Below are 27,893 nucleotides of genomic sequence, written 5' to 3'. Positions count from 1 at the left end.
ATAGACGCAAAAGTAGATCCATGTATCTAAGTTGTTTTAAATCTGTGTTTTCCGATAACTAAAATATTTATTTTGAAATTTAATTTATTAAAATATTAAGATTAAAGATTCAGTTCTTCAGTCACACTAGCCATGTTTCAAGTGCTCAGTAGCCTCTTGTGAACATTACTGTCCTAGACTTTTTTGTATATTTTTTACCCACATTTTGTTAGGTTTACAGATCATATTTTATTTTTATTGTTATTTTTTGAAGGCTTTATTTATTTTTGAGAGAGAGAGTGAGTAAGCACACAAGTGGGGGAGGTGGAGAGGGAGAGGGGGATAGAGGATCGGAAGCAGGCTCCGCACTGACAGCAGAGAGCCTGATGCGGGGCTCGAACTCACGAACCGCAAGATCATGACCTGAGCTGAAGTCGAATGCTCAACCAGCTGAGCCACCCAGGCACCCCCGCCCCCTGATTATACTTTATATGCCGTGTTCTGCAGTTTTTTCCCCACTGAACAGTATTTCTAAATTAATGTAGTGTTTTCCTCACTCTTTTCAGTAGTTGTGTAGTATTTGAGTGTATCATTATTTACCATGTAGTGATAGTACTTTATTAACCCTCTGTTGATGGCCGCTGTATCGTTCTAGTTGGTTGCTGCAGTGAACACGCTTGTACATAAACATTTGCAATTTTCTGCAGGTGTTCCTGTAAGAGACCCGAGTCCTAGAGGTGGAATTTTGGCAAACATATCTGAGTCTGCCTGTTTGCTAGGCTTCATGGTGTGTACCCCTGGCTCTGATTGCAGCTCCTCTTGTCTTGTCTACCTGTAGGCTTTGTCAGGAGAACAGTTTGTGAGGGAGCAAGGAAAAGAGGCCAGTCCCAGGACAGGCTTAGATCTAAATAGATGTCATAAGTGCCTTCTCCCTCCCGTGCAGATCTGTGCTGTTCTGGCCGCTGTCACTGAGGTGATTCGCTCCCAGGGAGGGAAGGAGACAGAGACTGAGTACTTTGCTGCACTGGTGAGTGGGTGTGACTTGGGAATGGGTGTTCACAACAACAGGTGACTCGAGCCGTAGGGAGAAGAAGGGTGCTCCTGGTGTGTGGATATAGAGCAGGACATCCTTGAATAGGGGAAAGTGCTTCAGGAGCATCTGGCTGGCTCAGCCAGAAGAGCATGCGACTCTTGATCTCAGGTCGTGAGTTTCAGCCCTATGTTGGACTGAGAGATTAACCAAACAAACAAAAAACAAATAACAACAACAAAAAAAAAACCACATCAAAAGTGCTGTCATTCTCAGGCGGTTTGATAAGGCTAATGCTATTTGCTACACTGTCATTCTAGAACAAGAATCCACTACTCTGGTGGTGGTTGTTGGTGAAGTGTGGCCAGGGGTGGGGCAGGGTTAGGGGGCCAAGACCTTTTTGTGGGGCTAGGCTATCAAAATTATTTCTATACTAATACTAGAACATGATTTGCCTTTTCATCTCATTCTTTCATGAGTGTAATGTGGAGTTTTCTGGAAGTTACAGCCTGCCTGATGATATTATTCTGACAGCTAATTGTGCTTGCGTATGCTTGTATTTTAAAATGTTCTGACTTTTAATTTTTAATATGGTAAGTATCAGTAATATAACCTATGTAAACAAAACCTCTTTGGGGAATTCTCCAAAAATGTTAAGGGTGTAAAAGTTTGAGAACCACTGCTGGAATAGGAGTTGGCAGACTACGGCCCATGGGAATAACCTGAGCCATGGCCTGTTTCTGTACAGCCTTAGAGCTAAGAATGGTTTTTACATTTTTAAAGGATTGCTCAAATACAGAAGAATATACAACAGAGACCATATATGGCCTGCAAAGCCTAAAGTATTTATTACCTGGCCCTTTACAGAAAAAGCCTTCCAGCCCCTGCTCTAGAGTAATGAAATAAATTCGATAGCAATGTATGGTTTCTATCATGTGCCAGGCATGTTGTGATTTACTTATATTAATTCGGTGAAACCTCACAACTTACTATCTCTATTTTACAAATAAGGGTCCTGAATCACAGAAAGGTTCAATTGCTAGCCTAAATCACACACTGGCAAAGCTGGGATTTGAACCTCTGACACCAGTGTTCTTGGTCAGAACCATTCTGCTGGGCATACGGTGTCCTCAGCACCCCATTTGCCCCAGCTTACACATTTCCCATTCATCCCCTGTGGTCTGGCCCTCAGATGACAACAATGGAGGCAGTGGAGTCCCCTGAGTCTCTGGCTGCTGTTGCTTACCTGCTGAACCTTGTCCTGAAGCGGTGAGTTCTGGCTCTGGTTTGAATCCCAAGTCGCTTACGGAGAAAGGAGTGCAGGCAGGAGGAACAGGATGAGGGAATTGTTAAAAAGAACAAGAGGGGTGCCTGGGGGGCTCAGCATCTGACTCTTGATTTTGGTTCAGGTTGTGATCTCACGGTTCATGGGATCGAGCCTCACATCGGGCTCTGTGCTAGGCCATGGAGCCTGCTTAAGATTCTCTCTCCCTCTCTCTCTGTTCCTCTCCTGCTTGTGCCCATGGGCATGCGCGCACGTGCTCTCTCTCTCTCTCTCTCTTTCAGCAAAAAAAAAGACCAGGACCTTAAGTATCAGGTGGCATTCTGATGAGGCTCCCAGGGTGGCTCGGGATGTTGTACACAGAGTGTGAGCGCTGGTGCCTGGGAAGGGGGTGGCCCCGCTCAGTGAGTGGGGCCGGAGGCACGGGCTGGGATGTTGGCACCAGGATACCTGGAGGCTTGCAGTTAGGGGAGGAGGTGAGGAGAGGATTGAGGTGAGCTAGTAAGGGCCCACCTTGTGGGTAGAGAGAATGGGTAGTGAAGAAGGTGCGGAGGGGCGGAGTTCAGGTGCCATGGAAAGCACACTGAACTGCTCACTTGCTGAATTATTGGGCCGGCACTGCCTCCTGTCTAGCTTCCTCCTTCAGACCCGGGCTGGGCCTGCACCAGCTGCTTTAGGAGGCCCCTTGGGGTTCCGACCGTTTCTCTTCTCTCCCCACAGTGTGCCCAGCCCCGTGCTCATTAAGAAGTTTTCTGATACCTCCAAAGCCTTCATGAACATCATGTCAGCTCAGGCCAGCACTGGCTCCACCTCTGCCCTCCGATGGGTTAGTGTCTGGGTCTGTTTCCCCTCTGCCATCTTCCAGAGCCCCACGGGTTTGGCTGAAGCTTGGATACTCCCTGGGTGGGGCGGCAGGGGGAGGATATAGGCACTATGTGGACCTCAGATGGATCCCCGTGCAGTTTTCTGGAATTGATGAAAACCTGGGCTCTTTCCCCACCTGGCTGAAGCGGGTGAAGCTGACAGACTCTGACTCTCCTTTCAAGGTCCTCTCCTGCCTGGCCACCCTTCTGAGGAAGCAGGACCTGGAGGCCTGGAGCTACCCTGTGACCCTGCAGGTGTACCATGGGCTGCTGAGCTTCACAGTGCACTCTAAGCCCAAGGTGAGGCTGCTGGGCCCCCAGAACATGGGAGGGGGGGCGGTGGCCACTCTGGTAACTGCGCTGGGGCTGGTCTGTCTGAATGGGATTGGGGAGGTTGCCCTGAGGACCGGTTTCTTGCCTGGATGTTCTACTTTTTGCCTCTGACGCCTTACTTGCTTAGCTCTAGAACGTGAGGGGCAGTTCCTTGTCCTACAGGAGGGATGCTCAGTGTCCGGCCCTCCTGAGTCTCTGCTGCCTCGTTGGTCAGTGACCAGTTTAGCTGCAGTGGCAGGAAGGGGCAGAGTGGGGCTTTGGAGTCCCACAACCTCAGTTGGACACTGGATTTACTACTTGTGCTGTGGTCTTGGGCAAGTTACTTAACCCGTCCCAGCCTCGGTTTCCCAGCTGTAGAGTAGGGATAGTAATACCATCCTTGCTGCAAGGGCGTGTGGAGACTCCAGTGTCCCTCTCAGGCTGGCGCAGTTCCTGGCTTATAGCAGGCACTCAGTGAATGGTGGTCAGCCACTCCGTTTCCTCCTGAAATTTAGGGCAGGGAGTACATAATAGTAGCAACAGTCTGTGATCACTCAGTGCTCAGCACACCATCCCAGGTAGGCTAACGCCTCTTTCCCTGTGTGTACGTGGTGCTCTTTCCCTCACTTTCCTCAGGTCTCTGCTGAAATGTCACTTCACTGCAGTGACACTTTCCTGACCCCTCTATAAAAAGTAACAACCCTTGCTGTGTGGTCTGCAAAGTACTTTTACCTTCTGGTGTGTGTTTGTTTTCTGTCTCCCAAGTACAGTGTGAGTCGTTTGTTCCGGTCACAGCCAGACTGCCAGCTCCGAGCACAGTGCCTGGCTTGATGCACACTTGGTATTGCCGGGTGACTGGCTGAGTAAGCGAATCCCTGTAGCAAAGATGAGAACACTGCAGCTCAGAGATGAAGCGTTTGGCTTGCTCAAGGCCGTTTGCTGAGTTAGTGGGAGAGCAGGGATTGGAGCCGAGGTTTGTCTCATTCCCCAGCTCAGTAGTCTGCGCACAGGAAGGCCTGGGCATAGCATCGGCCATGTAGGAGGCATGCCATCAATGCTTGTCGGTTGGTTGTGACAAGCACCGAAGCTGCTGGTTGAGCGCTGACCCGGCCCCAGCCCCAGCCCCTTTTCCTTGCCCCTCAGATCCGGAAAGCTGCCCAGCATGGAGTGTGCTCGATCCTCAAGGGTAGCGAGTTCATGTTTGGTGAAAAAGCCCCTGCCCATCATCCTGCTGCCGTTTCCACCGCCAAGTTCTGCGTCCAGGAGATTGAGAAGTCTGGAGGTGGGAACCAGGTTGACAGCAGGGTGGATGGGGGTGGAGGACGGGGCTCGCCGTGGAGAGTGGGCTGGAGGCTCAGCCCCCTCTTGTGTGCCAGGCTCCAAGGAGGCCACCACCACGCTGCACCTGCTGACGCTGCTGAGGGACCTGCTCCCCTGCTTCCCAGAAGGCCTGGTGAAGAGCTGCAGCGAGACTCTCCTCAGGGTCATGACCTTGAGCCATGTGGTGAGCTCAGCCCAGGAGCCAGAGGAGCATGCCGGGGTGGGGGGCTTAGCTTCAGACCTGGGCCCCTGGTGCTGATGCTTGGGAACTTGCTGCTCAGGCCAGAAGCAGGGCCTAGGGTCTCCCCATCCCAACCCTGCTCTTACCTACAACCGAAGACCCCAGCCATCGCTGGTGTCGGATAGACCAGGCTCTCTTCATGGTCCTGGTCCCGTTGGGAGCTGGCCTCAGGGAGCAGGTCAGGGGAAGGGAGAGCTGTGGTAAGGCTGGTACGGCGCCAGCCCTCTCCCGGCTTGAGCTCTGTTTCAGTCACAATCGCGGTTCTTTTTTCTTTCTTTTGCTTATTTACTAACAGATCCGTAAAGTGGCTTTAAAGATGCAGAAAACGATTCTCTGCATTTCTGTCATGCTGGCAGAATTCTGTTAATCTTTACGTATCCTCTTGTAGCATTTGTTCGCATGTGTGTTTTAAAGTTTGCGTCACATAAATCACACGATCATTGTTTAAAAGGAAAAACTCATTCAGAACAACTTGCTGTATATCCTTTCAGCCTTTTTTTTTTGGATAAACCAACACAGATAAAAACATGAAAATACAGGCATAAATTATAGCGTGTACACCACTTATAGTCTGCTTTTGTAGCCTATTATGTTAAAAATATTTTATGTTTCTCTGTTAACTTTGTTTAAATTATTTCAAAATTTTCAGTGGTTGCCACGCCTTCCTGAAGTGACAGTCCTCTGAGTGTGCAGGTGTGGGGGGCATGCTCGAGGTCAGGGCCCTGGGTCTCCCTCCAGCCCAGCTTCTAGAGTAGGAGGTTGAGGAGCCCAGGGCAGCCATGGGCTTTGCGGTTCCCCACTAAGCCTACCTGTCCTCTCCAGCTGGTGACAGCCTGTGCCATGCAGGCCTTTCATAGCCTCTTCCACGCCAAGCCCGGCCTGGGCACCCTGTCAGCAGAGCTCAACGCCCAGATCATCACGGTGAGGCCTGATGGTGGAGGGGCATTACAATGCTGGGGCGTGGGGAATGGGGGTGATGTTACTTGTCTACACAGTGAGGTTGAGTGGGCTGGATGGGCTGCCCCAGAGGAGGAGGCCACTAGATGAGCAGACAGGAGGCAGGCATCCAGGAGACTGGCCACCAAAGCCACATCAGTGTCCACAGGAGCTGTGGGCCCTGACTCTTCACTTACTTTATAAACTATTTCAGTATTGTGTCGTGGTATAACCCACACCTTGAACAGAAGCTCTCGAACTTAGGGATCCCTGTATGGATTTGAGGAAGGAGGGCATAAACACCCCCCAAATTATTTGCAAAATGTGCATTATTTGCCCATGCACTTTTCCAGAGAAGGGCTCTGGGGCTTTTGTGAGATCCATAAGGTTGTGTGACTCAAGTTTTACTCAACTGCTTCTAGAGACTTTGATCTCATAGGAGCAGAACTGGAAGGGCTTCATGGAGTCCAGAAAGGCAGGACCTGGGAAAGCTAAGGGGGCTGTGAGTTCTAGGGCCACGTGTGCAGGCCTGTCACTGGGACGTGCTAGTGTGTGGGGATGGGAAGGGGTCATTGTCATTAGGCTGCTGTTAACACACTTGCTCAGTCATCTGCTTATTCCCCGTCCCATCTCTAGGCCTTATATGACTATGTTCCCAGCGAGAATGACTTACAACCCTTGCTGGCCTGGCTTACGGTCATGGAAAAAGCCCACATCAACCTGGTCAGGTAGGGGTGTGGTGGGGGGGTGTCCTAGGACCTCCAGCTAGGCTACCTGCTCTGCAGTACAGATGGGAGGGACATGAGCCAGGAGCTGGAGAGGGATGGCGGCATTTCCTTGTTGAGTGTGCTACAGACCAGCTCTTGTGGTTGCGAGGCACAGGGCAGGATGGTGTGGCCTGTGTCAGCTAGAGCCAGTGCTTTCCTCCCCGAGCAGTTATGAGCGAGCTCTGAGGGGCAACAAGATGGCTGAGAGCACCACACTAGGGTGCCAGGAGCGCCCGAGTTCCATCCTGGTTCTTGTCAGCCCCTGAGTCCTGTGTAGCTGGTTTCCTTCTCACACGATCTTGTCCACTTTCTGTGGCTTCACCCCTGTCCCCACCTGGGCTAATGGTCCCCTCCTCTGGGGTTCATGGTCCTGCAGACCCAGTTTCTACTGTGTGTCTGTTATGATATATTTGAGCTTGGCCACTTCATAGTAGCTACTCGACACGCCACTGTTCCAGAATAAGGAGAGAAAATAAGTGTATCAGTTGGTGACTTGCGTTTTCCCTGGAACAAGGGTCTCTGAGTCCTGGTGGAGTGTCTCCACCATGCTATGTCTGTCCCCTGTCCACTGAGGGGTTCCCATCTCCCGCTCTCTCTCAGGCACCGTGCTGAGTGCTTGGCATCCTTGCTTCCTGTCACCCATCACAGCCACCCTGGGAGGAAGGGCTTAGCCTGTCTCATGAGGCTGACCCAGAAGCACTGTGAGGTAGCTAGTCACGCCGCTCCTGAGGAGCAAAGGCAGGTCTCCAGCCCACGTCCTTTTCCCACACCATCCACCTTTTACCTGGAAATTCTGGAAAGTAGCAAAATAGCCTTACAGTCCACTTCTCTGTATTAATCTTACCAGGAGGCCTCCCACAGTTGTGCCACGATATACTTCCCAGGCTATTTGTTACAATGCTATAGGTAATGACAACCCTAGAAACCAAGAAATAACCAAAATGTGCCCCCAGAGGGGACTGTTCACTATACAGTGAAATACTATGCAGCCGTTAGAAATTACCAAAGTAGATACGCGCATACTGACATAGAAAGACCCCTAAGACACATCAAGAACAGCGTGGATGGTAGGACTCTGCACACTCTGGAGCAAGACTTAGCAGGATATGAATCCTGATGCCCCTCTCTCACTAGCGGAGTGGCCTTGGGCAAGTTACTTGACTTTTCTGTGCCTTAGTTTCCTTACTTATAAAACGGGAATGGTAATGGGAATTAATCTCAGTGGTTGCAAAGATTAAGTGAACGAATGTGTGTTATATCAGCGCTTGGCATATGAAAAGTGGTAGGTAGATGTTAGCACGTGTCATTACTTTATATGTTTGTATACGTATAACAACTTCTGGAAGAGTATTTGAGAAACCTAACCTTGATATTCCTCTGGGAAGTGCATCTGAAGGTCAGTCCAAAAGAAGGTTGTGATAATGGAAGCATGCTTTTTATTTTATACTCTGAAGACCTATTTGAGTTTTTCACCACATGCGGCTATTACTTGAATGACAGCACTTTTTAAAATTGCCCACTAAAAGGACCCTGTAGAACCCTGCAGATCAGTGACTGTCACTGGACCTGGGCTTCTTGGCCTTGAGGCCCAGGGCCAGGCTCCACAGAAGCCTTTTGTGTTGACAGACTGCAGCGGGACCTGGGGCTGGGCCACCTCCCTCGCTTTTTTGGAACTGCGACCACCTGCCTCCTCTCCCCACACTCACAGGTGGTGACGGCTGCCTCTCAGAGCCTTCAGGTACCCCCAGCCCCAGCTTTAGTGGGGGAAGCAGGGAGTGCAGAAGATTCTGCTGGCTGCCCTGTCTCTCCCAGAGCTCACCCTAGACCTCCAGCTGCATCCTGGAGGGGAGGTTCTCGGCAGGGGGTGGGGGGGGGGTGGGCAGGATATCGGCCTAGAAGTGTCCAAAAGCAGTCACCTGGGAGGGCTCAGGGGCACTGGAGGCTGCTTTGGGTCAAACAGCTGTGGCCTCTTTTTGCAGGAGATCCTGAAGGAATGTGTCGCTCCCCACATGGCCAGCATTGGCTCTGTGACTTCTTCGGCCTCAGGCCCTGCCCAGTATGTTGCCAAGATGTTCAGGTGAGAACGTAGCATCCGCGTTAGGAGGGAATAAGGTGTTCCTTGTAGAAAGTTCTGTGTAATGACAGGTGTTCCACTTGTCACTTGCTGTGGGCATGCGTGTAGTGCCAGAGCGGCTGCTGTGGATTCGAGCCCTGGCCACGTTCTAGGGACCGTGATGTGGTGCTCATGAGTGTGGACTCTGGGCCAGTCATACAGGGCAATGTGTAGACACCTCAGGATCCTCCGTGTCTAGATACCTCAGGATCCTCATCAAAGCTTACGAATGGAGGTGAGGATTAAATGAGGGAGTGTGTGGAAAGTTCTCGGAACTGTATCTGGCACATAGTTAAGTGCTCAGTTAATAAAAACTACCGGTAGTCCCTGTGGTACTGGGAGATCTGTACTGACCCTCAGTTTACAGGTGGGCCAGCTGAGGTCACCCAACTAGGCAGTGGCAGCCTGACAGAGCCCACTCTTATTCACACGCCCTGCTGCCCTCCACACCTGCGAGAGGAGCCATTCAGAGACATGGCCACTGACTGTCCTCACCCTCCCTGTGGGCAGTGAGGAGCCTCAGAGCACCACGTGGTCCTGGGAAAGCGGCTAGAGTCCTGGGTGTCTCCTCTGAGTCTGTCTGCTCAGCTCTAGGGTATGATGCTTTGGGTCGTGCTACCTGTGAGGAAATAGGCCTGTTGCCTGTGGATGCATCTGTGATGAGGTTCCAGGAAAACCCAGAAATAGAACCACCCCAACCTCTAGCTCACCCATCATCCCCCCCCCCCCCCCCAAAAGGTCATTCTTTCCTAAAATCTCCAGGACCCTAGACTGGGAGATAGAGCCAGCCTGGTGCAGCTCTCCCCAGTGTGCCCAGACCATCTGTTCCTCCCCTAGCATCCCACCTTGGGTCAGACTGGGAAAGCATGAAACGGTGACAGAGCATGGGCTTTGGAGGCCCAGTATGGCCACTGGCAGAGTAACCCTGGAAGCTTATTTCATCTCTCTGAGCCTCAGTTTCCCCACATGAAGATGGGAGAACTAATGTACCTCACAGAGTTTCTTTTTTTTTTTTTTTTTAATTTTTTTAATGTTTATTTCTGAGACAGAGACAGAGCATGAGTGGGGGAAGGGCAGAGAGAGAGGGGGACACAGAATCCGAAGCAGGCTCCAGGCTCTGAGTGGTCAGCACAGAGCCCGATGCGGGGCTCGAACTCACAAACTGCGAGATCATGACCTGAGCCGAAGCCGGATGCTCAACCGACTGAGCCACCCAGGCGCCCCTCAGGGTTTCTTTAAGCAATAGGATTACATGAATGAAACTCAGCACGGGGACTGCTTCATAGATGCTAGTTTTCCCCCTTGGCCTTTCCTGGAGCTCCACCCTTACTAGCCAGCCGGTGGTCTGTAGCCCCTGGTGTCAGCCATTGACTTCTTGGTTGGGGCCCAAGTGAGCACAGACTTGGCCCTGACTGCCTGCTCCCTTGGCAGGGCAGTGGAGGAAGGCCTGACGTACAAATTCCACGCAGCATGGAGCTCTGTCTTGCAGCTGCTGTGTGTCTTCTTCCAGGCGTGTGGGAGGCAGGCCCATCCTGTGATGAAGAAGGTGAGCTGGGGAGCCGCTGGGGCCAGGACACGAGGTGGTGACTGGGCTGTCGGACTGTGGGCTCCCAGAGAGGTCCTGTGTCTAGCACCTCTGCACTTTACCCCACTTTACACTCCCGATGGCGCCCACAGCAGGTGCCTAGTACTGTGTCTTCAGGAAGGTGACCGAGTCAACATGGGGGAAACAGAGGGGTAGGACCTCCCCCAGCCTCCTGTCAGGAGCTGCTCACTAGTGCTGGTTTGAGTGGATGGCTTTGAGGAGGGAACCAGTATGACTCTCTCACCCCTACCCACTATCTTTTTGTTTTTAATTCTCTAAATTTTCTATTACAAGGATTATAGTGTTTTAAGCAGCCTTAGGTCCCAGAGAGGTTATTACAGCTCAGAGTAAACCACTTAAGGATAAGGGATTCCCCCAGGGATCCTCTCCAGCTCCAGGAGAGGGTAGGGGCCTCAGGTCAGGCCCCAGGCTCCTTAGCAGCAGCTCCCGGCCTCACGGGGCCTGCACCGACTCCCACCATTGCTGGTTGGAAGAAAGGAGCCACCCTGGGATGGCAGGGGCTTCCTCAAGAAGCCTGGCTCCTGATAGATCAGGTTGGCAAACATGACTTCCTACAAGTGAGGCCCTGGGAGGCTCTGGGGGGCCAGAGGGCACAGCTCTGTCTTGAAGGGCAACCACCCCTCAGCGTCTGCTAATTTGCTAATTGTCACATGTAGGTCTGCCTTTTTGCCTTTGCCAGAGTTTCCATTTTTCTTTCTTTTTTATTCTTTTAAAAAATTTTTTTAATGTTTATTTTATTTATTTTTAATTTCTTTTAATGTTTATTTTAGACAGAGAGAGAGACAGAGTACGAGCAGGGTAGAGGCAGAGAGAGAGGGAGACACAGAGTCTGAAGCAGGTTCCAGTCTCCGAGCTGTCTGCACAGAGCCTGACGCAGGGCTTGAACTCATGAACCATGAGATTGTGACCTGAGCTAAAGTCGGACGCTTAACCAACTGAGCCACCCAGGCACCCCTATTTTATTTTATTTTTTGAGAGAAAGAAAGAGAGAGAGAGAGAGACAGAGCATGAGTGGGGTAGAGCAGAGAGAGAAGGAGACACAGAATCTGAAGTAGGCTCCAGGCTCTGAGCTGACAGCAGAGCCTCACGTGGAGCTCGAACCCACGGACCATGACATCATGACCTAAGCTGAAGTCAGACACTTAACCAACTGAGCCACCCAGGCGCCCCCCACCCCCACTTAAAAAAATTTTTTTTAATGTTTACCATTTTTCAAGATAAACTGGAAATCTACATTTGTACATGAAATCTGATTTTTATATGTTACTAACAAATACAGAATTTTTTTTTTTTGAAAGAGCATGTGCAAGCAGGGGAATGGCAGAGAGAGAGAGAGAGAGAGAGAGAGAGAGAATCCCAAGCAGGCCCCAAACTGTCAGTGTAGAGCCTGATGCAGAGCTCGGACTCATGAACTGTGAGATCCTGACCTGAGCTGAAACCAAGAGTCAGACACTTAACCAACTGAGCCACCCAGGCACCCCAGAATTTTTTTTTTTTTTTTTTTTTTTTTAATTTTAGAGAGAGAGCCAGTGAGGGAGAGGAGCAGGGGGCGAGAGACAGAGAGTCTTAAGCACCTCTGTGCTCAGTTCAGAGCACAACATGGGGCTCGATACCACGAACCTGGGATCATGACCTGAGCCGAAATTAAGAGCCGGATGCTTAACTAACGGAGCCACCCAGGCGCCCCAAGAATACAGAATAGTTTAAAATCTTGGGGTTTGGGGAGAGGTCAGACTTCTCAACAGGTTAAATTTGGTTGTTGGTTTGTGATCTCTGACCTAGAGCTTAACCTGGGCCCATGCTCCCGACCTCATCCTCTTAGAGACTTTGGCCCAGACTGAACTATGGGTGCCTGTTCTGTGAGCATGCCTTGATGTATATTCTCTCGTCTTTTGGCTCCAGTGCCTCCAGTCCCTGTGTGACCTGCGCCTCTCCCCTCACTTCCCTCACACGGCAGCTCTGGATCAGGCTGTGGGGGCTGCAGTGGCCAGCATGGGACCCGAGGTGGTTTTAGAGGCTGTGCCTTTGGAAATTGATGGCTCTGAGTAAGTGTGATCCTGTCTGGCTTTCTACGGGGCCCTGGGGTATTCAACCAGCTCATTCTTCTCCAGCAGGGTATTCACTCTCAGGGGTGAAGTCTGTGTGTATCACTTGGGGGTCAGCCAGAGAGGCCACGGCAGGGCTTGGGCTGCTCCTTGGCTCAGCAGGTGACATGCTGCTGGGCATGCTGCCTTCTAGGATGTCACCTCCTCCTCACTGGCCCTTTTCTATGTCCTCCCAGAGAGAATCTAGATTTCCCGAGGAGCTGGCTGCTGCCTGTCATCCGGGACCACGTCCAGGAAACACGACTTGGTTTCTTCACCACCTATTTCCTGCCCCTGGCTACCACCCTGAAGAGCAAAGGTATGGGCCCCACCTGAGTCCTAGAGCCTTGACTGGAAGGAGCCAGGAAGGGCTCCTTGTCCAGCACCCCCAGCCCTGGGACACTGGGCAGCATCCCTCTGCCAAGCAAGTGGCCAGCCAGTGCTTGAGGGCCTGCCTAAGGAGGCTGTCCCTCACTTTGCTTTGAGGCCTGGCCAGGTATGTTCCCTGTGGCAGGCTCACAATGGCTCCTTCTCTTGCTAAGGAAATAATTAGAGAAGTGCACACCGATTTATATATATGCAGGGCTGTTCCTAGTAGAAATCTGACACAACATATGTGTCCCTCAGCAGGTTTCTGGTGAATTTAGTCCCACTATGGGCCATGGCGCGGTCTTTGTGAGGAAAGGGAAACCTTGTGTGGGAACGGGCATGTTTAGTAGATGGTGAGTTGAAAGATTAGATTCAGATCTCAGCTTAGCCACGCTATGGCTGGGTGACTTTGGGCAAGTTGATTTAATTCTTCTGGGTTTGCTCCTCATGAGTAAAATCAGGGCGATAATTGCCACGTGCAGATTAAATAAAAAAGTCACATACATACCTATTCTATAGCCTACCGCTTAGAAACCTTGTCAAGGTAAACTGGGTTTCAGAACATATATATATATATAATACAGTCCTGTTTATTATGCTTTTAAAAGTGTGTATGTGTTTAAAGAAATATAAAAAAGTCAGAAGAAGTGATGACTATCCCTGGGGGAGTAGGATTATCAGGAGACATCCATTTCCTATTTTATGGTATTTCAATTTGTGGGGAGGGAGGAATCACCCAGATTCGTGTTTTCATTATTGGACTTTTGCTTTTGATAAAAATGAGGCCTGCTGGCGCAAAGGGTGCCCAAGGTCCCACTGTGTCCTTGTGTCACACTGCAGCAATGGACCTGGCCCAGGCAGGCAGGACGGTGGAGTCCAAGATCTATGATACGCTCCAGTGGCAGGTGAGGGATCAGCCAGGGGGATGAGGGTTGGATGGTGCAGGGGCCTGAGTTGCTGGGCGTCACTGTCCTTTACCATCCCCCCTCCCCAGATCTGGACCCTCTTGCCTGGGTTCTGCACAAGGCCTACGGACGTGGCCGCCTCCTTCAAAGGGCTGGCGCGGACATTGGGCACGGCCATCAGTGAGCGCCCAGACCTGAGGGTCACTGTGTGCCAGGCCCTGCGCACCCTCATCACCAAGGGCTGTGAGGGGGGTATGTATGGGCTCTGGGGTTTGGGGCTAGTAGGGGAATGGTTGCAATGGCCCAGGTCCCCTGGCCTCCTCTACCTCACTGCCTGAGCCATAGTGAATCCTCTGCAAGGACATGGGGCTTCTGCTGGGGACCCAAAGAGTTAGTAACACGCTGAAAGCTGTCCCTTTTCCCTCTACTGCCACTGTGCTGACATCTGCTGGGTGTTGTCCATTTGGTGTTAAGGGCTTTAGTGGGTCGCTGGCTCTTGGCTGATGCACAGGACAGAGGAGCCATGGAGGAACATAGAGCATGGTGGCACCTTTTGTCCTGGAGAAGCCCCAAATCCGTAGGGTCCAGGTCCTGTCATGGGTCCTCCAAAAGGATGCCTCTGGGCTGTAGCCTCAGCAGCCCCTTTGGGGCAGGCTTGGCTCCTGCCACTTGCATGCAAACTTTGGTCCTCCTGTCAGAGGCTGACCGTGCGGAGGTGAGCCGTTTTGCCAAGAACTTTCTGCCAATCCTCTTCAACCTGTATGGGCAGCCTGTGGCAGCCGGGGACACCCCAGCCCCTCGCCGGGCCGTGTTGGAAACCGTGAAAACGTACCTCACCATTACAGACCCTCAGGTGAGCTGGTGGAGGAGAGGGAGGAGCTGTCGGGTGAGTGAGGGCTGGGATGGGGGTGGTGGAAGGGCCTCACCCACAGGGCTTATTTGGGCCTCTGCCGCCTGCGAGACAGGCCACCAGATACCAGCGGTGGCTGGGTCAAGGCTTCTGAGTGGAGGGGGGCAGGGTTGGAGAAGAGAAGAGAATGCAGTTCTGTGACCTGCTCCTGCTCTTTATTTCTCTCTTCACCCCTTCCCTCCTCTTCATCCCCTTGGGGGTGCCAGTTGGTGAACAGCTTCCTGGAAAAAGCCAGTGAGAAGGTGCTGGACTCTGCTAGCTCTGACTTCACCAGGTAAAATGCCCCACTTGAGTTGAGGCAGCCCAGGGAGCCAGAGGGTATGTCTAACAGAAGCCCTGTAGATTCTCTCTGGAATTATTTAGGAAAGTCTTGAGTTACTGAATGTCCCAGCTCTACCGTGAGACCTATCTGGCTCTTCCTGGAGGGGCAGTATAGCCTCCTAGGGAAGGATAAGGACCCTGGTGACACATTGCCCAGGTTCAAATCCCAGCTCCACTGCTTAGAAGCTAAGTGACCTTGGACAGGTTACTTACCTACTCCGTGCCCTCTGTGTCCTCATCTGTGAATTGACCATGATAATAGTACCTCCAACAGGGTTGCCGTGAGGACTGAAGACTTTAAGACACATAAAGCACCTGGAACAGCATCTGGTACCTTACGGGTGCTGATTCGGTGCGAGCTGTGGTGATTGCTCACGGGCTCCTTCAGGACCCCTTTTCGTCCTCACTCTGACTTCTCCCACCTCCTCTGCTCCCAGTAGGTGTAAGACACTGATAGTCTGTGCCCTTCTCCAGCCCTTCTAAACCCATCCTTCGTCTCTTGCCCTGAGCAGATTGTCTGTCTTGGACCTGGTTGTGGCCTTGGCTCCTCACGCGGAGGAAGCTGCCATCAGCAAGCTGTACTCTACCATCCGGCCCTACCTAGAGGTGAGACGTGCAGGCTGGAGTTGCACATGACCACACTTGGGGGAAGTGGGGGCTCTTTGGAAAGGCAGGACCTGTCTTCTTGTCTGGACCATACAGGCAGATACAGAAGTCCAGGGCAGGGCCACCTCAGCTCAGGAGAGGTGTCCTAGGGGGAATAACAGCTCCTTTGCAATAGCAAGGAGTTAGGGCAAGAAGGGGAGAAGAGAGCGCTGCAGCTGGAAAGGCGAGCGGGCACACAGGCCTTGGTACATTCTGGGCGTTGCAAGTTCTCCCTGCTGGATGAGCATTACTTGAGGCCAGTGAGTGGAACGGATTGGAAGGCTGGGGTGGCTTCTGTCCTTGCAGCGTCCTCTGCCTGACCCATAGCCTCTCACCGTCCATGCTCAGCCGGCCCTCTCCTCAGACCTCTTGAGCTCCAGAGGTGGGCTCAGGTTCTGAATTTCCCCAGTGCTGGTCACAGTTAATGGTGGCTGCTCTGTGACTGTAGTTGCACAGTGGCGTGTATATGTGTGTGTGTGGATGGGGTGGGTCGGGACCCCCAACCTCCCTTGCTCACCCATCCCTGACCACCATACACCCTCCCAGAGCAAGGCCCATGGGATACAGAAGAAGGCCTACAGAGTGCTGGAGGAGGTGTGTGCGAGCCCCCAGGGCCCTGGGGCCCGCTTTGTGGAGAGCCACCTGGACGATCTGAAGAAGACCCTGCTGGACTCGCTGCGGAGCACTACCTCGCCTGCCAAGAGGGTGAGGCCTCCAGGGCAGCCATGCTCTGCCCACAGGACGATGGGTGACACCAGGAGAGGACCACCTTAGAGGGGCCTTTGGGGGCACAGGTGGGATTGAGGGGTCCTGACTTTTGTTCCCCCCTGCCCCGCAGCCCCGTTTAAAGTGCCTCATACATATCGTGAAGAAACTCTCAGCTGAACATGAGGAGTTCATCGCTGCCCTTGTCCCGGAGGTGAGGGGTACAGGAGGGGTGTGTGTGTTTTGAGGAGTTCCTTGGAGTTGGCTTCTGAAGATCTGTCAGGATCAGGGGAAAACAGTACTGGGGTTGGGGTGGCCTCAGTTCTCCGCCTGTGAGCTTGGGTGCCCCCCTGCCCCTTTCTGCTTCAGGCCACCAACCAAGCCTATGGTGGCCGGCTCCAGAGCGCATGCTCAACGGGTTGTCTGGGCAGGTGATCCTGTGTACCAAGGAGGTGTCGGTGGGTGCTCGGAAGAATGCTTTTGCCCTGCTGGTGGAGATGGGCCATGCTTTCCTCCGGTTTGGCCCAAACAAAGAAGGTAAGGCGTGGATGACCCAGGGCTGGGATGGGTGCTTGGCTCACGGGCCTCTGGGAGGCACCCCTTCAAACCACTGGCTGCGGACCTGGGCAGGCTGCTCCTCTCTGGCCAGAATCCCTTCCCTGAGGGGCCCAGCGTGCAGCATGCAGAGTGCTCTGCCCGGATGTGATTATCCTTATCTCGCCTTCCAGAGGCCCTGCAACGCTACCTCGTCCTGGTGTACCCTGGCCTCGTGGGCGCTGTGACCATGGTCAGTTGCAGTATCCTGGCCCTGACCCACCTCCTGTTTGAGTTTAAAGGTGAATGCTGCTTCCTTGAAGGCCTGGGGAACCCTTGGGGTAGGAGGATGCCCAGAAGGTCAGGACAGGGTCACTACCAGAATGGGAGAGCTACCACCTTCCTTCCTCGGGGGAGGGAAGAAGAACCAAAAGCAAGCCTGGCTGCCTCTTGTCTCCTCCACTGCCCGTGTCATCTTCCCTGCCTACCTGCATGCCACTGTCAAGATGGATCGGAGGAGCTCGAGTCTCATGCCCAGGTGTCAGTCCTGGTTCCGCCTCTTACCAACCGTGCCAGACCTTGAGCAAGTTTATGAACCTTTTAGAACTTCCGTTTCTTATCTCTAAAGTGGGGGAGAAAAACTACCATCTCACAGGATGGCTATACTCTAGGGAGAGTGACTAGGATCGTGCTGGGCACACAGAAGTCCCACAGATGTTAGCTCCTCTGCATGTGACCGGCCGGGGGTGTTGCGTCTGGATGGGGTTTTGGGTGTCTCTGACGGTGGCCCTTTGGTGACCCCAGGTCTCATGGGAACCAACACAGTAGAGCAGCTGCTGGAGAATGTGTGCCTGCTCCTGGCTTCCCGTACCCGTGACGTGGTCAAATCGGCGCTGGGCTTCATCAAGGTGGCGGTAGTTGTCATGGATGTGGCACACCTGGCCAAGCATGTGCAGCTGGTGGTAAGTGGCCCCCTGGCCCCGGTGGGGGACAACATGGCCTCTGGCCTGCCAGCATGGACCCATGAGCACTGAGGCCAGCAGGTTCCAAACATTTGTCTAGCTGTACGCTGTCTTGTCTCACAGAAGGTCATGCAGGAGCTCTGGAAAGGACTAGTAGGGTAATGCCCACCCGGTGGGGGTGAGGAAGGTGCGTGGTGCCCAGGCTGTCTCTTGTGACCCCTCTTCCCTCCACAGAAGCAAGGGCTCTGCGGGGCAAGGGTCCGTGGGCAGGGCCACCCTTTGTTTTACAGATGGAGAAACAGGCCAGAGATTTCCCCAGGTCACAGTGTTGGTGAGAGCGGTCCTGGGACCAGAACCCAAAGCTCAGGACTGACCCTCGGGGCTCTCCCCCAGCAGGGCCACATCTTGCTTTCTTTTTCCTCTCTTGCATTTTGACCTTCTGGGCTTGAGGAAGTTCCTCTGGACACCCCTGCTGGGCTGCAGAAGGGCCTGAAGAGCTCTCAGCTGGGCACAGGGTGTGTCGCCTGCTGGGTCTGTCCTCCAGACTGCCCGCCACCTCCACTGTATCGGTTTTTCACTTCCAGCTGGGTTGGATCACATCAGACCTCTGGGTCCCTCTTGCCTTTTGTCTTCGTATCTGGGCTTGGGTCAAGGTACCTTGCCTGTGCCCTCCCCGGCCTGCAGCCCAGCTGGGGACCAAAGATCCAAAGATGAGAAGCGCTAGAGGAGTGGTCTGTCCTAGGGTTCCAAGAATTGATAAGAGCTTTCCTTCCCGTCCCTTCCCTTCCCTTCCCTTCCCTTTTTTTTAATATTTATTTATTTTGGGGGAGAGGGAGAGAGAGAGAATCCCAACCAGGTTCTATGCTGTCAGGGCAGAGGCCAAAGAAGGGCTTGATCCCATGAACCACAAGACTATGACCTGAGCTGAAATCAAGAGTCAGAGGCTTGACCTTAGACCGAGCCTCCCAGACATCTTTATAAAGGCCTTTTAAAGGATCGATGGGGCCCTGCGCCGCCAGCCCCATCTAGAGACACTGCAGATAGTGAGATCTGCCACCCACACATGGGCCCCAGCCAGGCCCGATGAAGGTGTGAGAATAGTCCGGCCTGAGACCAATGCAGGGCTCAAGAGAAACCTGGTGGTGTTAGGACAAAGTATGGGCCATGGAATTAGATAGACCTGGACCTGGACCTGGGTCGACTGCTGCCTCTGGCCATGTAGCAGCCACTTAACTCTCTGTGCCTCAGTTTCTTCATCTGTAAGAAATGATGATAGTGTCTGCCTCATGGGGTTCTAAGGGTTAAGTGAGGTAATGCAGGTTAGGTGCCCGCCACTTTCAGAAGTCTCTAAAGCTATAACCTTGGTAGGATGGTCGTGGATTGTCATGAAGGAGGGTTTAGGGGAAAGGTGGAGAGCTGCCCAGGTTGTGGAAACACGATTGGACCAAGGGGTGGGCTGGGCTGCTCTGACCCTCACCCCTTAGGTGGGCCTGTGGGTCCTGTGTACCTGGTCTGTACCGTAGTGAGAGGGCAGACAGGGTGGAGGGCGCCCCCAAAACCTCGGTGCTCTGCCCACCAGATGGAAGCCATTGGGAAGCTCTCGGACGACATGCGGCGGCACTTCCGCATGAAGCTTCGGAACCTGTTCACCAAGTTCATCCGCAAGTTTGGGTCTGTGCTCTGGATTGAGGGGGGAGCAGGGGAGGAGTTGAGGGGCTTCCCATCCCAGCAGAGAGCCTGCAGAGAAGGGGCTGGGCTGGGGGACTGAGTCCCTTTCCCGTGGCTGGAAGTGCTGTGGCTGAACCCTCCTCTGGGTAGCACTCTCTGGCCAGTGTGCCTCACCAGCCCTTCATTCCTCAGGTTTGAGCTGGTAAAGGGGCTGCTGCCCGAGGAGTACCACAAAGTCCTGGTAAACATTCGGAAAGCCGAGGCCCGAGCCAAGAGGCACCGTGCTCTGAACCAGGCTGCTGTGGAAGAGGAGGAGGAGGAAGGAGAGGAACCTGCCCAGGGCAAAGGTGACAGGTGAGGCCTGTGGTGGGGTCCTGGGGACCTGGTCTCCCTCGACCCGCAGCCTGCCCGGATCATGCCCAGCCACCCCTGCCTCTCCTGGGAACACCCTGACTTGGGACTTCTCTGCACTTAGCATCGAGGAGATTTTGGCCGACTCGGAGGATGAGGATGCCGAGGAGGAGGAGGAAAGGGGCCAGGCCAAGGAGCGCCGGAAGCTGGCCCGACAGAGAAGCCAGGCGTGGCTGAAGGAGGGTGGCGGGGATGAGCCCCTCAACTTCCTGGACCCTAAGGTGGCCCAGCGAGTCCTAGGTAGGCAAAAAGTGGCTGGCACATGAGTTGAGAAAATACGCTTGCCTTGCCAAGGTCAGGGGTTAGGGTGATTTCCACAGAGCCCACTGGGCACCTCTCACTGCCATGTGTGCACATCAGTGCGCTGCAGACACCCATCCGGGGCACAGACCTGGGCTTGTTGGTTTGGATGGGGCTGTGGGTGGGTTAGACTGGCCTTCCGCCTCCTCACTGCTCGACTCTGCCACACCAGCTACCCAGCCTGCGCCCGGCCGGGGCAAGAAGAAGGACCACGGCTTCAAGGTGAGTGCCGATGGCCGCCTGATCATCCGGGAGGAGGAGGACGATGCTGCCACGACCAAGATGGAGGAAGAGGAAGGCACTAAAGGTGGGACCACCATCCATTCTAGGGGCACAGCTGCTTCTGGAGTGGGCAGTGTTGCACTCACTCAGTCGTTCATTCACTCATTTGTTTATTTGCTCATTCATTCCGTGACCACTGGTTGGGGAAGTGTAGATAAATACAGATAATGAGGGGCTTGTATCTAAGACAACTTCCTCAAACATTTTGAATTTCTCAAACTTTTTTGACCATATTGAGAAAGCTTTAGGTTGCAATCTAGCCACCTATACAATACATACATAATTCAAACAGAACTTTCAAAACACTGTACTTCCTCTTGACTGTTTGTGATGCACTTTTTTGGCCACTGTTCTGTATCTTTCCTTCTCCCTCTTCTCCTTTTCTTTTTTTTTCTTTCTTTCTTTTTTTTTAATATAAACTTCGCTGAGACCATGAAGCTCATTTAGAGGTAGAGCCAGACTTAAGAGGTTTAGGGGTGGCAGCCCCCTTCCTGACTGCACGATCTCCTGTTGTCCAGGGGCCACTGTGGTGTGAAGTCTCCGAGTCCTGTTTAATTTTTCCTGCTTCCTCTCCCCCATGTCATCCGTTAGATCAAAAAGCTTCAGTCTTTAAAATTGATCTGCCTTCCTCTTTTTTTTTTTTTTTTTTTTTTTGGTTCCCACTGCCATGATCCTTGGGCCCTTGACTCACTGCAACCTCCTAACCAATATTTTCACTGCATCCCCTGCACCCAACTTACCGGCTGTGTGACTGTGGACAATTATTAACCTCTCTGTGCCTTAATTTCCTCACGCCAAAATGGGCTTAATACCAATACCTACTTCAGATGGTTGTAGATGAAATGGGTAGCCAGAGCAGCCAAGTACATGCTTGGTGTAACGGTGACTACACTGTTTCCTGATCTGGTCACACCACTGTCCCCTCTCGCCACTTTGTACTTTCCAGGCTCTTGCTCCCTTCTTGGCCCGTATGTCCTTGGTGCTGAGAACACCTCTCCCCCTCTTTCTGCCTCTCCACTTTTTTTTTTCCCCTTAACGTTTATTTATTTTTGAAAGAGCACAAGTGGGGAGGGGCAGAGAGAGAGAGAGGGAGACACAGAATCCGAAAGACTCCAGGCTCTGAGCTGTCAGCACAGAGCCCAACGTGGGGCTTGAAACTCATGAACTGTGAGATTACAATCTGAGCCGAAGTTGGATACTTAACCGACTAAGCCACCCCATCTGCCTCTCTGCTCTTAAGGATCCAGCCCAAGGGTTTTTATGTGGCCTTTCCTTGGCCCCCAGCTTTCCGGCCCTGTCCCCCAACGCTCCCAGCAAGCTTGGCCACTGCCCAGGCTGCGGCTCTTAGCCCCATGTTGTCTCGTGGCATTATTTGCTGGTTGATTGACTTTGCTTGAGTTTGTCTTCCTTCCAACTGGTTTGTTTCGTACTTTTAAAAATACATATACCGATAGCTTTTTAAAGAAATTGTGGTGGGGGCACCTAGGTGGCTCAGTTGGTTAAGTGTCCGACTTCGGCTCAGGTCATGATCTCACAGTTCGTGAGTTAGAGCCCCGCGTCAGGCTCTGTCCTGACAGCTCAGAGCCTGGAGCCTGTTTCCGATTCAGTGTCTCCCTCTCTCTCTGCTCCTCCCCTGCTCACACGCTGTCTCTCTCTCAAAAATAAATAAAGATTAAAAAAAATAAAAAAAATAAAAAATAAATTGTGGTGTAAAGTACACATAATGTAAAACTTACCACATTAACCATCTTAAAGCATGCAGTGGACTAGTGGTAAGTACGTTTACATTGTTGTACAGCCAACCTCCGGAACTCTTTTCGCCTATTAAACTGAAAGTCTCTACCCGTTAAACGACAACTATTGCCCCCACCCCAGACCCTGACAACCATCATTCCAGAATCTGTCTGTAATAATTTGAATTTGAATATGCATCTAGGTACCTCATGTAAGTGAAATGATTCAGTATTTGTCTGTGACTAGCGTGTTTTACTCAGCATAATATCTGCAAGGTTCACCCATGTCGTAGCGTGTCTCAGAATTCCCTTTGTCTACGCAAACCCTTTGCCCATTTTTTTATTGAAATGTTTCTTTTGTGTTGTTGAGTTTGTGGGTGGTCTTTACGTAGTCTGCTAGTCTGTGTAATCCTTTATCTGTATGGTTTGAAAAACCATTCTCTCATGCATTCTGTAGAGTGCATTTTCAGTCCGTTGATGTGTCCCCTGATGCACAGAAGTTTTGAAATTTTGAGATAGTCTTTTTGATCTATTTTTATTTTGGTTGCCTGTGCATTTTCTTGATTCGTACTTCTTTGGCTCATCCCCACACAGAGCTCAGCACGTATAGCGAAAAAACAAAAAGGATTCTCAAGTAGGAGAATGAGGCTGTCCTCTTGGCAGAGCAGAATGTATGTGGGGCTGGGGCGCGCGTGACTCCCCAGGAAAACCAGGGCTTTCTTAGGGTCTTAAAAAAAGCTGTATTTGTCTCAGGAGTAGGAATACGACTTCCTTGAGGGGCTGTTGTCCCTGGGGCCTGGGATGGGAAAGATAAAGTTGCAGTCAGTGTTCAGGGGTCTTGTCTCCCACAGAAAGATGCAAGTTTTCTGGAGTTGTCAGGTCCGTCAGCCTGCTGAGCCAGGGGGAGGCAAGGTGAAATTTGCGTGGGTTTTGGGAAGTCAGGGGTGCTCCCTGTGTGCTCACAGGACTTTCTTTTGGTTCCAGGGGAGGATGAAGAGATGGCTGACCTGATGGAAGACACGGGTATCAGGAGTGTGAGTACTTCCTCTGATGGGGGTGCTGGGCCCTCAGGGCAAAGCCTTGGGCTGACAGCTCTCAGCCATCTCTCCCCCGCCCACCTCCCACCCACCCCCACCTGCCCTGCTTCCTGAATGCACAGGAGTGCCTTGAAGCTGTGCATAACAGATGGTCCAGAGGATGTGGTGTGCATGTACAGGGCACAGTGTAATGGCCGACTGCTCTGTGGGGCGTGGGAGGGGGCCCCAGGCACCTGATGCTTCCGTGTTGGTGGAGTTGTCCAGCTGAAGGAAGAGAGACAGAGCCCTGTGTGTCTCTACCGAGGGCATGTGCTGGGCAGGCTGCAAAGGCAACAGCTGGCCTATGTGTTCCAAGGGCAGGTTCCTGCAGGGAGCCGTTGAGGAGTGCCAAAGGGCCCGTGCATCATCTCACCTAATCCTCACAAGAGACGGGACCCTATCCCCGTTTCCAGAGGAGGCTTATCCTGCCCAAGTTCACAGGGGTTGTTAGGTGCAGATGGGATTTAAACCATGGCCTTCCAGCCTCCTGAGCCCAAGAATTTAACCTTGGTATCTCCCAGGGTGGAGTGCAGCTTCTCACCTGCCCCACCTGAACCAGCAGGGTGATGTGGGCCCAACCCCTCACCATCCTTCCCAAGCCCAGTGAACAGCACTTCTGAGGGCGTCAAGGAGCAACGTCTTCCCTCCGCGTCCTCTCGGGGCCTGGCCAGCCCATCCAGCCTTCCTGGGTGTCCCCATTGGGGGACAGCTGCATAGGCGGGGATACAAAATTAGCAGTGCAGATGCAGGTACTGGGGTCCCATTTCAGCGTCAGCCTAACCTCTCAAACTCAGCTCCTCACCTGTGAATCTTGTGGAATTACTGGGTTGGCTTGATGAGATTGGACACGGCAAGTGCACAAGTATAGTTCCTGATGATCTTTCCCCCATTTACTGCTTTCGTGAATGTCCTATTCACGACGCCCTATCCCTGGCCAAATGCCCATCTTCCCGCCAGGGCCAAAGAGGTACCCGGTTATCAGAGCATTGCACCCATGTAGAATTCCTGGGTGAAAATCAGACATAAAAGATCAGATAGTTATGGGGTCAGAGGGTAGCCGGGGGTCTGAGAGGCCTCTGATGCAGGAAGCCTCCTCTGAGTAGGAGCGTTGCACCAGCTAAGCTGAGGTCGGGGTTCCCAGACAGGTACTTGTTGCCCTGGGACAGGAGTTCTGGGTGAAGCAGGCAGATGAGATTGTGGTCACAGCCTGGGCTGGAACTTACTTCTGCACTGCCTAGTTGTGTGATCTTGGATAGATCTTTACCCTCTCTGAGCCTTGGTGTTCCCATCTGAAAGTGGGGGATTGAGTGCTTGGCAGAGGACCTTTCCTGCTAGCATAGTTTGCAGTTGCTTTTACTATGAACATTAATGAGGATGATCGTGTACCCTTGTTAATGAATTTTGTGCACCACGTTATAGAAGAAACATCAGAAGCTCAAGCATCAGAAAGAGGCTGACGATGAGGAGCTGGAGATGCCCCCTCAGTACCAAGGTGAGACTTCCACTCTTCCCTCTTGGGACACTGTGTTCCCTGTCCCCTGCATTAGACAGGGCAGTGGCAGGCAGAACCACAGGTTTGCATGGCATGGCCTGATTGTAGTCAAGTCAGCACCAACAAAGATTGGCTGATCTGTCTCCCAAGACTGGTCTGGGGCCTGAGAATTTTTGGGATGAAGAAGAGTCTGGGGGATCTGTGCATGGAACCCCCAGCCCTTCTAGAGAGCCCCTGAGCCCCATCTCTGTCCCACCCACTTAGGCCTTCTGTGAGGCTTGCAGCCCACCCCTTGTTTTCCTGGGAGGTGTCTGTCTCTCTTGTCCAGCCCTGAGTCAGGCTAGGTTTGGGAGACCACTTCAGCCTGTGTTGAGGATGGCAGCTGGGAGGGTCCGTGGTGGGCCTGCCCAGGGAATTCCCCTATACATTTGTCTCTGGTCCCCTAAGCTGTTCCTTTTCCTGCAGCAGCTGCTAAAGACACCAGTGTGGCTGCCAAATGCCAGGGGAGGCCTCTGTTACTCACCTCTGCCTCCTTCCCCTGAGGGCAGCCCCTGTAGCAGAACCCCTGCTATATATCTGGAGGTACAGGGGCTCCTGTAGAAAGTCCCCAATCCCAGGGGCTCCTGGGCGGCTCAGTTGGTTAAACATCCGACTCTTGATTTCAGCTCAGGTCGTGATCCCAGGGTCGTGGGATCGAGCCCTGAATCAGGCTCTGTGTTGAGTGTGGAGCCTGCTTGAGATTCTCTCTCTCCCTCTGCCCCTCTCCCCTGCTCACACATCGTATGTGCACGTGTTCTCAAAAATTAAAAAAAAAAGAAGCACGGTCTCCATTTCCAGCAGTAGGTATGTTCTCAGAGCCTTAAGGCATCCTAACCCAGCTGGAGAGCTTCACGGCTTCCCACTCTGGCCCCACAGGCCAGGGCCTAGTTTACCTACTCTGCTCTGAGGTGGTGTGGTGCAGAACCAGATGATGTAGAGGAGGCCTGGGTTCAAGACTGCTGGCTCTTAGCTGTGTGGCCAACTTGGCCCAGTCCTGCTGCCTCTCTGAGGTTCTAGTTTCTCATCTGTAAAAAAAAAAAAAAAAAAAGTGGGATTCATCTGGCTCATCTAAAAAGAGTCCTCCTGAGTCATCCATGAGTGTGTTGAAATCTGGACCGGAAATAACAAGGGACCTTGGAAGCACCTGGATTTCTGTAACCACAGTTTTCATGTCTGTACAATGGGACAGGAGCTGCCTTTCTTTCCCAGTGTTGTTGTGAATCCTGAATGAGATCAAGCCCGAAGTACCTCATTTTATAGACAAACTTAAAAGATCCAGAAATTAAGAGACTTGCTGAGGTTAGAGCTGGTAGTGGTAAATCAGGGAGTCGAACCTGGGTCTGTCTGACTTCAAAGCCTGCGTTCTTTTCTCCTAGGACAAACGGAACAGATTTAGCTTTGGAGACTGGGGTGGTTCATGTTAGTGGAGAAGGTGTATGTCCTCAGAGGTCATTGGTAGGTCTGTGTGGCTTCAAGTCAGCCTGAGGAGCCCACTGGTCTTAACTGTTAAGCCACTAGACAGTCCCTTCTTGAGGAAGGTCTTTGTCCTTGGTTGGTAGGGGACAGAGCTGTTGCTAGCCTTGATTTCTCTGCTCCCTGGAGGCTCTGTAAAGACAAGGTACCCACTGCCTTCTCCCAGGAGGAAGCTGCCCTGGCTTTGCCTGATTCATGGTCTCTGTGTTCCCCCTCTAGCTGGAGGCTCTGGTATCCATCGCCCTGTGGCCAAGAAGGCTATACCTGGGGCCGAATACAAGGCCAAGGTAAGAGCCATGGGTAGGGATAGAGCCTCTGGGAAAGGATGAGGGTAGCTGTGCCCATCACCCTTCTGGAGAGCCACCTTTGTGGAGCCAGACTCCGGCCACACCGAGGGACACACTGAGGTCTTGTTAGCATTTAAAGTCCATGCCTTTGTTGGTTGGCATTCCTGAACTACAGGAGCCCTTTGGTGCCACCAGGGCACAGAGTGAAGGGGAGGACATGGGGTCTGTTAAGTCAGGGGCAGGGAGGAAGGGGAACCCTGTACTCCTAGTTGACTCTCTCTCTGGCTGAGCAGAAAGCAAAGGGTGACGTGAAGAAGAAAGGTCGGCTCGACCCCTACGCCTACATCCCCCTCAACAGAACTAAGCTCAACCGAAGGTACAGTATTGTGCGGGGTCTGGCTAGGGCAGTGGGGGTGGGGAGCTCAGTGCTCCAAAGAGGGGAGGGCCTTATTCTCAGTAAACTCTCAACTTAATTGCTCCAGTGTCTTCTAGTTTTTTTTAATTTTTGCTTTCTAATGTGCACCTTCATGTAGTTGGTGCCCACATGCGTTATTGACTTGAACTGGTCTTGTAAGCAGGAAAGCACCTGTGCCCAGAGCACGTGCTGCCCACTGCCAGGCAGCACCCTTTCTCCCCAGTTCCCGCTAATGCTGGGGGAGCCATTGGTCAGCATTATGGGAAGAGAGACCACCTGTCTTCAGGGAGATGTGACCCTCTGTTCCTTGTTCCTGCAGGAAGAAGGTGAAGCTGCAGGGCCAGTTCAAAGGCCTGGTGAAAGCTGCCCAGCGAGGGTCCCAGGTGGGACACAAACTCCGCAGAAAGGATCGTCGGCCCTAAAGCCTCGAGGCCCCCAGAGCTGCCCTGGGACCCAGCGTAAGGTCTCTCTGCAGCTTCCAAGCTGCTTTGACATCAGTTCCAGATACTGAAGGTTCTGGCAGAGCCTGGACTCGGAATGACTTGCTGGACAGGGCTTGGCTTCCAGAGAGGCACCCAGGATTTTGGAAGCTCCAAACAGGAGCCGCCCTTTAGAGATGTCCCTAAGGCCTGGAGATGGGAATGTGGCCTCGATGCTTGTGGATCGGCCAATGAGGCAGCTGTGCTTTCTGCCCAGAGCAGCCATGCGCACCAGAGCAGACAGTTTCCTGTTTCTTCTAGCCGCTTATAGCCACATGGCACTTAGCCTGGCTGTGGTCTGGGTGTGGAAGATTTGCTGTGATCGGATGTAGAATAAACATGGACCGCCATGCA

General features: G+C 52.5%; 1 protein-coding gene across 1 annotated transcript in view; it reads left to right on the top strand.

Annotated features, from left to right (window-relative positions):
* The window catches only part of RRP12 (ribosomal RNA processing 12 homolog), a 30,154-nt gene extending 2,261 nt beyond the window's left edge, over positions 1-27,893 (top strand). The window contains exons 3-34 of the mRNA XM_043597133.1: positions 923-1,006; positions 2,202-2,278; positions 3,012-3,117; positions 3,338-3,454; positions 4,610-4,748; positions 4,843-4,970; positions 5,850-5,948; positions 6,600-6,691; positions 8,357-8,468; positions 8,710-8,807; positions 10,275-10,389; positions 12,352-12,494; positions 12,731-12,852; positions 13,743-13,807; positions 13,897-14,059; positions 14,506-14,660; positions 14,924-14,991; positions 15,551-15,644; positions 16,230-16,388; positions 16,522-16,602; positions 16,820-16,925; positions 17,117-17,224; positions 17,727-17,884; positions 19,464-19,555; positions 19,745-19,906; positions 20,028-20,203; positions 20,436-20,570; positions 23,263-23,312; positions 24,774-24,846; positions 26,578-26,645; positions 26,939-27,021; positions 27,380-27,893. Of these exons, the coding sequence (XP_043453068.1) occupies positions 923-1,006; positions 2,202-2,278; positions 3,012-3,117; positions 3,338-3,454; positions 4,610-4,748; positions 4,843-4,970; positions 5,850-5,948; positions 6,600-6,691; positions 8,357-8,468; positions 8,710-8,807; positions 10,275-10,389; positions 12,352-12,494; positions 12,731-12,852; positions 13,743-13,807; positions 13,897-14,059; positions 14,506-14,660; positions 14,924-14,991; positions 15,551-15,644; positions 16,230-16,388; positions 16,522-16,602; positions 16,820-16,925; positions 17,117-17,224; positions 17,727-17,884; positions 19,464-19,555; positions 19,745-19,906; positions 20,028-20,203; positions 20,436-20,570; positions 23,263-23,312; positions 24,774-24,846; positions 26,578-26,645; positions 26,939-27,021; positions 27,380-27,482 (3,531 nt within the window). The 3' untranslated portion in view covers positions 27,483-27,893. The remainder of the gene's footprint in view (positions 1-922; positions 1,007-2,201; positions 2,279-3,011; positions 3,118-3,337; positions 3,455-4,609; positions 4,749-4,842; positions 4,971-5,849; positions 5,949-6,599; positions 6,692-8,356; positions 8,469-8,709; positions 8,808-10,274; positions 10,390-12,351; positions 12,495-12,730; positions 12,853-13,742; positions 13,808-13,896; positions 14,060-14,505; positions 14,661-14,923; positions 14,992-15,550; positions 15,645-16,229; positions 16,389-16,521; positions 16,603-16,819; positions 16,926-17,116; positions 17,225-17,726; positions 17,885-19,463; positions 19,556-19,744; positions 19,907-20,027; positions 20,204-20,435; positions 20,571-23,262; positions 23,313-24,773; positions 24,847-26,577; positions 26,646-26,938; positions 27,022-27,379) is intronic.

The sequence above is a fragment of the Prionailurus bengalensis genome, chromosome D2, assembly GCF_016509475.1.
Source record: "Prionailurus bengalensis isolate Pbe53 chromosome D2, Fcat_Pben_1.1_paternal_pri, whole genome shotgun sequence".
Lineage (NCBI taxonomy): Eukaryota > Metazoa > Chordata > Mammalia > Carnivora > Felidae > Prionailurus > Prionailurus bengalensis.
Note: the sequence above shows the minus strand (reverse complement) of the source record. Positions and strands in the feature narration are given on the sequence as shown.